This window comes from Rhagoletis pomonella, unplaced genomic scaffold (genome assembly GCF_013731165.1).
Source record: "Rhagoletis pomonella isolate Grant_MI unplaced genomic scaffold, Rhpom_1.0 Rhpom_scaffold_00011, whole genome shotgun sequence".
Taxonomy (NCBI): Eukaryota; Metazoa; Arthropoda; class Insecta; order Diptera; family Tephritidae; genus Rhagoletis; species Rhagoletis pomonella.
This window is the reverse complement of record NW_023458565.1, coordinates 9960457-9974120: the sequence shown is the minus strand read 5'-3', so window position 1 is coordinate 9974120 and position 13664 is coordinate 9960457. Positions and strand designations below refer to the sequence as shown.

At 32.7% G+C, this 13664-nt stretch overlaps 1 protein-coding gene across 1 annotated transcript in view; it reads left to right on the top strand.

Annotated features, from left to right (window-relative positions):
- Positions 1-13664, top strand: part of LOC118747151 (AF4/FMR2 family member lilli-like) — a 55895-nt gene that overhangs the window by 35841 nt on the left and 6390 nt on the right. The window contains exons 2-3 of the mRNA XM_036481138.1: positions 7953-8483; positions 10773-10817. Of these exons, the coding sequence (XP_036337031.1) occupies positions 7953-8483; positions 10773-10817 (576 nt within the window). The remainder of the gene's footprint in view (positions 1-7952; positions 8484-10772; positions 10818-13664) is intronic.

The window sequence follows — 13664 nt, the reverse complement described above, 5'->3', positions numbered from 1 at the left end:
GGGCGAAATATGCGAACGAGAAATGAAGTAGGATTTATGCCATATCACAGTAAAGTGTGTGCGACTGCAAAAATGTATGCGAGCGAAGCATTTGAGTAGATCGCTAACCCCGGAACGCAGTTGTGGTTTACTGCAAGTGCTCATATAAATTGTGATAAGTAGTATTGCAGTTGCATTATTTTAAGCGCCGAGCAGCATGCAAGCATTTACACTAACACACTGCTGGAATGCACTTTTGATATATGTATGCCTAGATGTATATATGTACGTAGTATGTCGCTGACTTCGGAACTATTGGAGTTGCAGAAATATTGGCATCCAACTTATGAGTATTTACATTAGCCAGGGGCGCTTCTTTCGCTAGGTGGATGGTCATTTCCCACAGATTTTTCTTTTATATAAAACAAATTCACACTTTTGCAAGGAAAAATTAAAAAAAAAAATCACACCTTAATTTTTTTTATTGGTATAAAAGCCTGTTCTTTTTCCTAAAAATCAAGCTAGTAACAATGAAAAGCGCTGAATAAAAAAGCCTCTTTTGAATGTAATAGAAGCAGGAAATAATATTACTCATACGCCACATCGTACATACCGTAGTCGTACATACTCGTACATGGCGTATGAGCAACATTTTCCAGAATAAAATTTGAATTTCTTCATTCGCAATGCAAACTTAAAAAGAAAATATCTTGGGAAAATAATTTGATCTAGAAAAACGGTATACATATCCGCAACACCGTGCGACAAAAACAAAAAAAAAAATCAAAACACATCAAAGAATCGATATACTTACTCACGAAACTATGGGCAAAATATAGTAAAACTGCGTTTTTCGGGTTTTCACTCTGACGTCTGGATTTTTTTTTCAAAGGACTTTGAAATTTTAAAGATGTGATTAATTAAAAAAATTATTAAAAAAATCTGTGAAATATAGAATTACAGTATGGGTACCGAATGAGAAAGAAAATTCTGTAGAATTTAGAAACAATAAAGTTTTTTTGGTTTACAAGGACGAATAGGTATTGAAAATGCGCTTTTTATAAATATTATCTTAATAGGTTAATAAAGTTCGCAGGACGAAATTCGATGATGAGGTCGTGTGTATTAGTCCTCAAACAATAATTTTTTCAAAAACAAATATTGCAAATTTTCAAGGATATTTAAGGACAAAATTTGTAATGGACATTTTCCTTATCCATTCGTCATTATGCACCAAAAAATTTATTCTTATATAATTATACAGAATATTTTCTTTTCTATGATACCCTTACTGTTATTCTACATTGTACTGAATTTTTTAAATAATTTTTTTGAAATAATCATATTTTTTTATTTCAAAGTCCTTTTAAAAAACCCTCGCGTCAGAGAGAAAAACTAAGTACGCAGTTTTACTATGATTTACCCATATTTTCGCGAAAATATTAATTTTTTCTGTGTGTAAAATGTATTGTCGCACGGTGTAATCTACGACTCAAAATTAAGTTTACGTGTCTCGGCGTTTCTTGTACGTCATTTTAGCGTCCCCACAGTGATATTTAAAGTTTTGTGATGAACGTAGGGGGCAGGCGCTAAGGCAAAAAGCGTTTTAAAATTAGTTAAAAAAATGCGCTAAACTGTGATCGCCGAAAATCTCTCAACTTGCTTTGCATATTTTTAGTCCAGTGATTGACAAGACTAGCTCGAAAGAAACTTCGATAATAAGTACACTAATTTCGATAGCTGTGCGTTCCGAGGGCTCGATAAATTTCAATGACTCAAAAATTTGTATGTGTCAATATAAATCGATAACTGCTTAAATTTTGAATTCCTCTATAAATTTGACAACTGGGCTAATTTTATCGCTCCATATTTTTCGAAAGCTATCGACAAATTTCAATAACTTGTTACACTCTGGTAACACGACCAAATTCGATCAACTTATATGTATAACCTTGACATTTCGATAACTCGATATATTTGGAAAATTCCAAAAACTTCGATTAGATAAGTGCAATGACCTATATGCATTACGAAAACTGAATAAATTTCGTTTGCTCTATACATATTGCAAATGCAATAAATATCGATAGCTTGATAAATTTCGACAATCCCATAAATTTTTATAGCTCGATAACTATCCGTAAAAATCGACAAATAATCTTCTGTGTCTATAAATTTCGACGACTCAATAAACATTGATCAATTTGAATAATTTCGATAACTCAACAACATGCACAGCTCGATCAATTTCGATAACTTTGAACTTCGATGATTCGACAAATTTCTGTAACTTGACAACTTTTGATAACTAAATTTTTTATGACAAAATTTTTTTCAGTTGCTATCGAAAAATTTCAATTAATTTTCGTACCCTTTCAGTTACCGTAATTCTTATGTATTTCTCATTGTTTTCATTTTCGTTTTATCTACAATTTTGCCTTCCCTTTTTTGTCTTAATCGGTATCATTTATTTCTTCATCTTCACATTTAACTTTTTTTTTGGTTTTTTATATGAGAAGTGGTTCACCTTAAGCTACACATTTGCAATGAAACCAAGTGCTTCACTGAACGTAACTGTCACTGCGTTCAATTTCGCCAACGGCACATTTGGTTGTGCGCAGATAAGATATATGTCACTCCATACAAGGTAACGATTATGGACGGCGTTGCATACTTGCAGGCGATTGCACTTAATGAAGCATTAATACTCTTCCTTTCGCTAAAGAGAATTATGCAAAGTTGCATGTAAGTGCCGAGCAAAAAGAAGAAAAATGCCATAGCAAAAATACAGGCTTATAAGAAAAACAGTTTAATCGCATGCCACTTTACAACGCACCTTTACAACGAATAAATTGCTTACTTTTAAGCGCACTGCCTATTTTCAGTTCAGTTCAAATACTTCAAAAATACTACTACATATGTATAACTTAAAGTACAATTCTGTCTAAGATAGTAAAAAGTATTTCGTAAGACAAACGAAAGACGGATGTCAAGACAGAGAGACTTTTGTTACTCTTGCACGATAGTCTTAGAAAAAAAAAATGCTCTCTCGTTCTTCACTCGTGGGGAAAAGCTATTTTGAGCACTTGTATACCTATCATTTAGCTCGCGTTTTTTTTTTAATATAATTTCCTTTTAGTTTTTCAATTTTAGATTTTTTAAAATGAAAAAGATTTATGGCCTTATTCATAAAAAATAAAGTAGGTTTAAAGAGCTTTACAAAATCTCATAAATTTTTCAGCTTACATATGTATACAAATTTTTTAAAGCTACTCTATTTTTTATGAATAAGGCCCTTATTTTTGATATATTTTATGTGTTTTTCCTTTTTAATTCTATTTTTTTTTAATTATAGATGGTATTCTTTAAAAAACATAAAATTTTTTGTAAATTTCATTTAATTTTTAGAAATATTTTATTTTAGTTTTTTGATTTTTTTTTCTTTTTATAGTTCCATTTTCTTTAAATTTATAGATTTTATTGTTTGTCAACATCATTTGATTTTTAGAAACTTTTTTAATTTTTAACCGACTTCAAAAAAAGAGGGAGGCTACACTAAGTAACAAAAAAAAAAATTTCTCAGTCCTTGGGATGTAATTGTTATTTCCTAGTCTGTTATGCCTTAAAAGTATGGAAACCACCTAATATTCCTCGGAAACTTTGCTCAAAATCATACAGAACAGCACATATAAATCAAAACTAAATTTTATTAAAACTTCAGAAAACCAAAAACATAAAAGTAAATCAGAAGCGGGTGGTTTTTCGACATTTGCGTTTAAACTGCGAGTCACTTTCTCTAATCAATCCCCAAATGTAATCTCCCATCATGTTCTCATTGTATTGTCCTTGGTATCGCCGCTCAAATTCCATTATATCCTGATGGAAGCGCTCGCCTTGCTCCTTTGAATATGCTCCCATGTTCTCCTTGAATTTGTCAAGATGTGCATCCAGAATATGGAGTTTGAGAGACATCCTGCAGCCCATTTTGCCGTAGTTCTCCACCAGACTTTCGACCAGCTCCACGTAGTTTGCGGCTTTGTGATTGCCTAGGAATCCCTGTACCACTGACATAAAACTCATCCAAGCAGCTTTCTCAACACGAGTGAGCTTCTTGGGGAATTCCTCAGACTCGAAGATTTTCTTTATTTGTGGTCCAACGAAGATACCGGCTGTAACTTTCGCCTCAGAGAGCTTAGGGAACAAGTCTTGTAGGTACTTGAACGCTGAAGAAGATGGTCACAAAAGCAAAGTTATCTTGCGACAATAGCTGTTTTCTATACTTTTGGGACCTAACTGACTAGGAAATAACAATTACAGCCCAGGGACAAAAACCTTGTTACATAGTGCTATCAATTCGTCGGACTATTTTTTATTTTTTTTTATGTATAACTTTGGACAAAATTTGTCAACCGATTTCTATAATTTTTTTTTTTTAAGGAAAAGTGGTACCTCACAGGTGGTCCCACACTAATTTGGTTTAGATCCGATTATTGGATCATGAAGAAATAAACGATAATCATAAATTTTTGTATGAGGTTGTCGGTTTTGTATTTTTTAAATTTATTTTTCTTTTGATGATTTCACTTTTTTAATTTCTAGATTTTTTTTCGTTTTAACTATATTTTTTATATCATTTAATTTTTAAAACCTTATTTTTTGTCCTTTTTAATTCGATTTTTTATTTTTAGATTTTGCTTTGAAATTTAAAATGTACTTTTTTATTGTTAAGTACTATTTTTTCTATTTTGTTTTTTTTCTTTTTCTAATTTAATTTTTAGATTTTATTGTTATAAAAAGAAAAATAAATATTTTTATTAACATCGTTTAATTTTTAACCGACTTACAAAAAAGGAGGAGGTTATCAGTTCGTCGGAATATTTTGTTTAGTTGCCTTTTATATTTTATATTTTTTTATTTTTTTTATGTATGTTACCGCATAACTTTGGACCACGTCAACCGATTTCGATCGAAGGTAGTGTCTCAGAGGTGGTCCCATACAAATCTGGTTAAGATCCGATCAGTTGATCATGAGATATATATATATTTTTTTTATATGAGAGTTGAAGTCGGTTTTTTTTTGCTAAAAATTACTTGTTAAAAATATTTTCATTTATTTTTGCTTTATTTTCATTTTGTTATTTTTTCTTTCTAACCGACTTCCAAAAAAGGAGGAGGTTATCAGTTTGTCGGAATATTTTTTTTTGTTTTTTTTTTGTTTTTAGGTATGTTACCGCATAACTTGAAAAAGTTAACGGTACTCCTAAGTTTTTATATGTGAATTGAAGTCGGTTTTTTTTGTTTGCTTAAAAATTACTTGTTAAATTTAATTTTCTTTTGTTTATTGGTTTTTAATGTTTCGAAAAGAAAAAATTATGCTTTCTATCAATATGAAAACAGGCTGGACATAGTATCTACTTACATTACAGCTATAAGAGCAAATTTAAAAGCGTTTAAAATATTTCAGCATGTGTCATAATATTTATGTTTGATATTATTTTTACCGGCGGCTTGGCAAGTATATTTTTAAACACTCTCCTCGTTTTCATTTTTTGCACATGCCACTCTTAATACAATCCACTCACTGATTATGTGAGTGACAGCTTAAGTTTTGTCAGTATGTATGGCAAAATAACTCATCCAGACCTATGCTTGCTGCTGTCATTCATAATCAAAACAAGTCGCGCTACGTCTCGACGCTTGATTCGCAAATGACTATTTGTTGATATGTCGACGTTAATAAATAATCAACAAAAACAAAATAGACTCACTCAAACGTAACCCCTGCCTTTAAAGGGTTTGAACTTTGAACTTTAATAAAGTCATAAGTTGTCATTGCTTAAAAAAGGAAGCGTTTACAATGTCAGATTGAAGTCGAGAGTGTTTTTTTTTTTCAGCCGATGTGATTAGTGGGAGCAAAGATAATGCATTTTTAAAGTAGGAAAGTCCTGTAAACCATCCAAACTCAAAACCTTCATAACTTAATATTTTTCTTCAAATCATACTTTTTTTTTTATAAATGAACCCAAAAAAGTTTTCGGAGGCAATAACAACACAAAAATACTTTGAAGGCGCAGTGAGGCGCGCGGGTATTTACAAATTTTTTTAAAATAAAATTAGAAGTAAATTAAAAAATTTGAATTCAATTTGTAACTGGTGGCAACCCTTGTTAGAAAATAAAACTTTATTGCACATCTACAGGCCAAGTCCTGTAAACTGACACCTGTTACATCTATACATAGTATGCAGGAAAGTCGAGATTCTTTGTACGCGCTAATCTCGAAAAGTACTGAACGGATTTGGACGAGATTTTCTTTAAGATACGCTGTATCGTTTGGAGTGTGACCATTGGTATTTAGAATTTTTATAGGGTTGCCACCTGTCTAAAAACCTATATGATGGAATAGGAAAAATGAGGTGTGAAACCAAAGGGCTTGGCCTCTAGATGTGTAGTTATGTGCTTGTTTTTGAGTAGGGTTGCCACCGTTTAAAAAATTATAAGATGTTCACCATTCGTTGGACTAGAAAATGAGGTACCAAGTGAAAGGATATGGTCTCCGGATGTGCAATAAGCTTTTATTATTTTAGTGGGGTTGCCACCTTTTTAATACGTGAAGGTATTTTTTGTGACATCAGATTTGTACAGCTCATTCAATTCTTTCGAAAAGGGTTGCCAGCTGTACGAAAAACTATGAGATGTGGGCTGTTCGTTGAACTAAAAAATGAGAAAAGACTTGGCTTCAAGATGTGCTATATGCTGTTTAAAAAAATTATAAGATCCACACCGTTCGGTGCAAAGCTTGGCCATTAGGCATTAAAAACGCTTTAAAAAGAATTCAACAAACTTTCGTAAAAAATTAGATTTCCTAGTAATATTCTGGGTATTACGGTTGATTTTTTTTTTGTCCAGGATGTTTCGATTTCCTTCCATATAAAAATATAAATTGTGTGTATTCGTTATATGGAAGCGCAAATGGGACAAAAAAATAAAAAAAAATCAACCACAATTTTTTGCCATTTGAAACTTGCACTTTTTTCTACTAGAATTCAATGAGCTACAAAACTGCATAGTCAGAATCCTTCTGGGAAATCTAATTAAAAAATTTAAATTTTTTTATGGAAGTTTGTTGATTTTTTTTTCAAAATATTGCACAAACTTTGAAATTTTGATTTACACGGGTTTTGTTAAAGAATGAACTATATTTTTATAAAAAAAAAAAAAATTAAATAACAACAAAAATAATATGTTAAAACTTGTCAAAATGTGGTGCGGCTATAATTATTTCGACCATTGTACATAAAGGCTAAAACAACCCGAATTTTGAACTTCAAACTCGATTTACAGTGAACGTATAGAAGTAAAAAAAAAATAAATAAAAAAAAAATCAAAACATTATTAATTTCAGCGTCCTCACATTCACTAAGAAAAAATTAAGTCATTTAAATTCGTCTGTAATTCTATGTTTGCCCACGTTTTATATGAAGGGCAAGCACTGTGGGGCGTTATGTTTAAAATAATTTTATTCTTTATTTTGATAATCGTGTTATTTATTTGAAAAAAAAAAATTGTCCTTTCGCATTGCATGATTCATTTCATAAAAGTATAAGGTACCTATTGAATTTTATACACATAAATAAATTGCACGCGCTGCTATTAGTATCAAATTTAGATGGAGATGGCAGTTAGTTAATGTGCATACGTACAAAAATTATCTGCTAACTTTGTAACTGCATTGCTGCTCAAAGCTCTTTTCGCGCAGCTAGGTCTTAACAGATGACGCGCTGAGCGCTAAAGCTTTTAGTTCAAAGCTCCTCTTCCGTACAAAACTTTCTTGGAAACTGCTATACATACATACATTCCTATGCATAAGTAACCTTAAGTTTTGGAGCTTTTCATTGTATGTACCCGCTAGCGTGCACGCATCTATACAGCCCACTCATGACACTCCACTTTTGTTCTTTTTTTTCTTCTGCAGGCGAGGATTCTTACTACAACACAAATTCCAATACATCAACAAATATCGCCAATGGCTCTATACTGTCGGCCAGCAACAACAACAACAACAATTCCAATGGCAGTAATCTACAAAATTCCATAAATACCACCACATCTGGCAGCGCTGGTGGCGCGCTCATTAGCCAACAACAGCTGCAGCAGCAACAGCAACAGCAACAGCAACAATGTGGCACAGTAGGAGGCATGGTTAATGTGCCCACTTCAATATCTGTGCAACAATTTAATGCCATGAATATTGGTGGTAGTGCCACCAATGGCGGCGCTGGTAATGTTGGTGGTGGAGTAATCGTTTCCAGTGGCACAAATTGTGGTAATAATGGACAAGGAGGTGGCGGCGGCGGCGGCGATGCGTCGCCCATGTCAAACGTGCCACACTCACAATCGGCGCCACATCAGCTGGGGCAACCGCCACCACTGACCCCACTGGCGCAGCATCATCAAGCGTTGGCGCAACAGTTGCAGCAACGATTTGCCATAAGCAATAATAACGGTAAGTATTAAGGGCGAAAGTGGCAGGGCAAATATGTACATAAATTAATTACTTAGTAATGCGGATGCATTAAACTGCCATTAAACGGAATTTGACCATGAGCGAGGTATTTGTTCCCGCTTGACGAACATTTTTGAAATTTTATTTTATTGTGTTTTTCATATTTTTAAATCCAACTAACCACTTAAGCTGAACTATGAGTAAACTTAAAAATTCGGTTATTCATTTGTAGCATATAAATAGGCTTGCTTAAGCACAGTTATTCGTGCCTATGCAATTGAAAAAAAAACGTGTTATTTTCCAGTAAAGGCATAAACGCAAGAGGTTTTCTTTTCTTGTAGTTGTTTAAAAGAGAAATCCCAATTATATAAGTCATCGCATTGATTTTTAATATTTTTTTTCTCAAACCATTACCACTGCCTTTACCAATTCCATTATCATTACTACCATTATCTTTATCTTTAACATTTGCCAATACCATTACCATAACTATTCCCTTCACCGTTACCGTTACAGCTACACTTTTTGGACTACATATATGACCAAACTAAATTTAGTTTCAAATACAAACCTTCCAAGTTTAAAAAAAAAGATGTTGGGTTTAGAATTTAAACAGTTCGGTTTAAATTTTAAACCCAAACATTTTCTCTTTCGTTACGTTACACTTCGCGAAAGCTTTTTCATAATTTATAATTAAAAGAAAAAATCTTAAATTTCATGTTCCGTCTGATGGGGACAGCCTTGGTAGCAACCAATTGTATCAAGCATCTTTGCACACTCACTAAATGTGCTTTCTCTGAGAGGCACCCTTATGTCAATTGGTATAATGAGGCAAACATTTTCTATTTCGGTTTAGATTTTAAACAAAATTTTCTATATTTGAAACCTAGAAACTAGAATTAAAACATTTTGGTTTGGTTTTTAAACAAATAGGGCCTATATTTGAAACCACGAACTTTTTGTTTTAATTTTAAACCACTCATAGCAAAACATAATTTGCTCGGCTCCTTGGACTAAAACCAGAATATATAAAAAATTGCTTAAAACTATTGACTGGTTCAAAATATAGACTATAAAAAAAAGGCAGCAGTCCCAGCTAGGTTTAAAAACTAAACCCAAATTTTTGACCGTGTACCTTTAGCATTAAATCTACATACTAATACCATTGCCAACTAAGCGAAAAATAAGACTAAAAATAACTATTATTTTTCAAGCAAACAAAAAAGCTAAAAAATATCGGTAATTTCCCTAGAAAAAATTAAACTCAAAGCATACAAATAAGAGCCGCTGAACGTAGTCCGAGTATACAATGTATTTATGTGTGTTGGTTTACACCTTAGCCACAACCCACCTACACCAAAATTGTCATCATGGCCAATGTCATCTACTAGTTAAGCACAAAATGACGACCTCCGACGACACATTACATTGTCAGTTGCAAAATAACGTGCAGCCGAAGTTATTTTCAAGCGCCGGACTTTTCCGAGCGACTAAGGTATTGCCCTTCACCCGGCGGTCCTTACCACTTCCCTGCTGAATCTCCATTACTTTAACAAAGACCTGGCCGCCTTATGTAAGTAGGAATTTAGAATGCACATTTGGTATCAGACATACTAAGCTAGGCGTAATGCAGATCAGTCGCTCGGAAAAGTTCGACGCTTGAAAATAACTTCGGCTGCACGTTATTTTGCAACTGACAATGTAATTTATTTGTTTATTTATTTATTTATATCATAAAATCAATGAACAAAGTTCTTACTAACTATTTAAAACTAGAAATTAGAAATTACAAACAGAGAAGATTTTGAAAGCTTAATCATAAACAAATTAACAAATATCAAAATAACAAAATACAATAATGTATCAAAGAACAGAATATAACAAAGAAATAAAAGACTTTTTGGATAATGAGAAATCAAGGCCGACAGAATTCGATATCTCGTTGAATTCACAGAGAGCACGCGACAGAGAAGCATTCCTTGCATAATTAGTTTTGACTTTATCCCGATAGAAGGGATTAAAGTTGCGTAGAGTTCTCAGTGGAACAAGAAAATTGATGTGTCGTCGGAGGTGTGCATTTTGTGCTTTACTAGTAGATCACATTGGCCATGATGACAATTTTGGTACTAAAAACTGAAAGAAAACATGGCTTACCTCGTAAGGTGCTTACCTATTTTCCCAGTGGGTATGCACGCAGCATTCCTATAAAATTTTTATTAAAAAAAAACAGCTAAAATAATATTTTTGTAAGAGACTAATTTATTTTAAATGTTGTTTTTCTACTTTCAGGTAAGTCATTTTCCACTCAAGTACCCAATACAAAAGATAAAACCGGTGAGTTTATAGAAAAATTACATTCACCATTTGCCAGTTGCACAAATTAAATTAAAATAATTATTGTTCATGAGACTTGAAGCAAGTACCAATCCTCCATCTCTAAACTCAACCCTAACTTTTCTGCATACATTATAAGTACTATTAATATGGCAACCAAAATTTATTTTTGATTTAAATTCTTTTTACGTAACAAGGGCAAACCAAACAATTGACATATACAACCCTTAAAAACTGAACTAAATGAAATTACAGTAAAATGGGTTAAGAATGCATTTAAATATTTCAATTGCAATCCTAAAAGAGTGCTAGATTTCTTCATGATTTTTTTCTAAACCAGATACACACTACTAAATAGTCGCATAACACGGAAACCCTCAAACATAGTAGACACTTCAATTCAAAATTAATCTACTACAAAAATGATGTGGAGCTTAGTGCAGCACACAAATACAACAAACGTACATTTCTATAGTCAGAGCAAATGCACAACTACAACTGCAAATAGGAGTACACTAGGAGTGCACTATGTTTCATGGAACGCATCCAATTTTGCTCCCGCTATAAAATTGTTACTCATACGCTCCGTTGTACGACTCTCCGCACAAGTATAGATAATTTCTTTCATTTATTGTTTATTTGTTTTGCGCTGCTTCTCCTTCAATTCGCATTTTGCCGCTTTTAGCTTAGTGACTCCTTGATAATGCGTCTGTCGCACGCTTCATTACCTTTTCGTCATAAAAGTCGTGTATACCGACGTTTATATATGTACATACATACATACATATATTTTAATAATTTGTGTATCCTATGGCATGTATGTATTTATGTATCTACAAGTATGTTTTCTATGGCAAGTGTATTGCAGTGATGGCATGCGAAAATTGCGAAGAATTATATCAAAGGAGAAATCAAAACAATTTTAACTTGTGAGAGCGAACGAAGTGAATGAAAACAGCGAACAGATTACTGATGACAATTATGTATGAATGTACCTACACATATGGTATTTATGAAAATGTTTTGAACTGATATTTGGCATGTAAAAGTGTACGTACGCCTCGTACTCTTGAAAAAGTCGTATTTACATACTTTTGATGAGAAGGGCTTTTTATAATAAAGAGCTAAAATAGGTTATAAATATATATTTAAAAGTCGCCTGAATCTACTTTCAAAACAATCGTTTTTTTTTAAAGAATCTCTTCAATGTTTCATATTGTCACATCCATCACAGCATTGCCATTGCCCTTCCTACTCTGCTGCAACTGCAGTAACCTAAATGAGAGAGATAGCGTCTAAGGGAACCACTCTGTGGTCATGTTTCAGAATACATTTACGTCTTATAAGCCTCGCAGATAACTGCTACTTAGCTCATTTTTACGCAATTTTTCAGTTTTTTTCCAAGAAATACCAACCCACCCATATTATTAAAAATGTAGGGCCTCTTTTCTCTCTCTGTATAATAATGACTATACATAGAAAGTTAATGTTGAAACCAAAATTGGCTTCTAAAAAAGTGGTTGCGTTTATTATTCACTGTGAAACTAAATAGCACACCGGCTAACCACTGTCGTAGCTGCCAAGAGTACGGTGAGATGGGATCATCTCAACACTTTCTCTTAAGCTACCAAGCTTTTACGAAGCTGCAGTCTTGAACACATGGGATCATACTCTCTAACTGGTTCTGGTCTCGTTATAAAAAAAAAAAATATAAAAAAAAAAACAAAAAACAAAAACAAATCCGGAAATTTTAGATTTTTTTTCTCAATTTTTTAGACAATACTATGTAGCAGATCTTAAAAAATCCTGAAATTTTCATGATTTTTTGAATTTTGAAAAAGAGTTTTTTCAAACGTAACTTTATTGAGGGGTTTGGATTTTTTTTTAAAGTTCAAAAATTGGTCTCTTTAAAAAAACAGGAAAAAAAACTTTTTGAAAATTTCAGGATCTCTTGAGATCAGTGTCGAGGTATTTCACTCAAACAAATTTAGCCAAACATTTTTATAAGTTTTTGCTCTTACCATTTTTGAAATTTTTTTTACTTATTCATAGCTCTAAATATCAGCTTTAAAACGACAACAGATCCAATTTTGTAACTAAAATAGCTTATGAGATATTCAAAAGATAAACTTGCAAATGTCCAGAAATTGTGAAGATAAGAATCCTACATAACTTTCAATTTTTTTTTTTATTTTTTTCCCTTTGGCAATAAAGTTCTGACCAAAATTCATCTAAATCTAAAATGTTCAATGCACTATGCATTGCTCTCTGGCAAAAAACTTATTACGGCTAAATAAGTAGGCGATTTGAAAAAATTTCCCACATTTTTGGAAAAAAAATAACCCTTGACGACCCAGGGGCATAAATGGGTCACTTTTTAAAAACGTCTTAATATGCCAATTCGTATTTAAACTTGAAGTCCGAATTTCATAATTTGTGCACTGAAAAGATAAAAGGAGCAAGCAAGCTTTGCAGCAACAAAACCTCTACGAAAATAGGCGTTTTCTCAGAAATCGTAAACAATCGCAACACAAAATATCGTGTAACCACAGCTCGACAGATATAATACTTTTATTTCTTAATAACTGCGTCTTAGCCAAGCCTAGCCAACATTTCTTAAGCTTATGTAAATTATTACTTTTAAAATGATAATCAGAAATGCATATTTTCGCAAAAGCGTCTACAAAGACAGCGAAATAGCGATAGACCCTAGACCATCATCAATTGAAGCTGGACATATAAGCGACAAACAAAAAAAAAAAAATGAAATGGAATCCAAAAATTTAGCATTAGTATTGCGGTGCTTGTACTGGCTGATGATTTTGTCACACATTGCGTCCAGAAAAG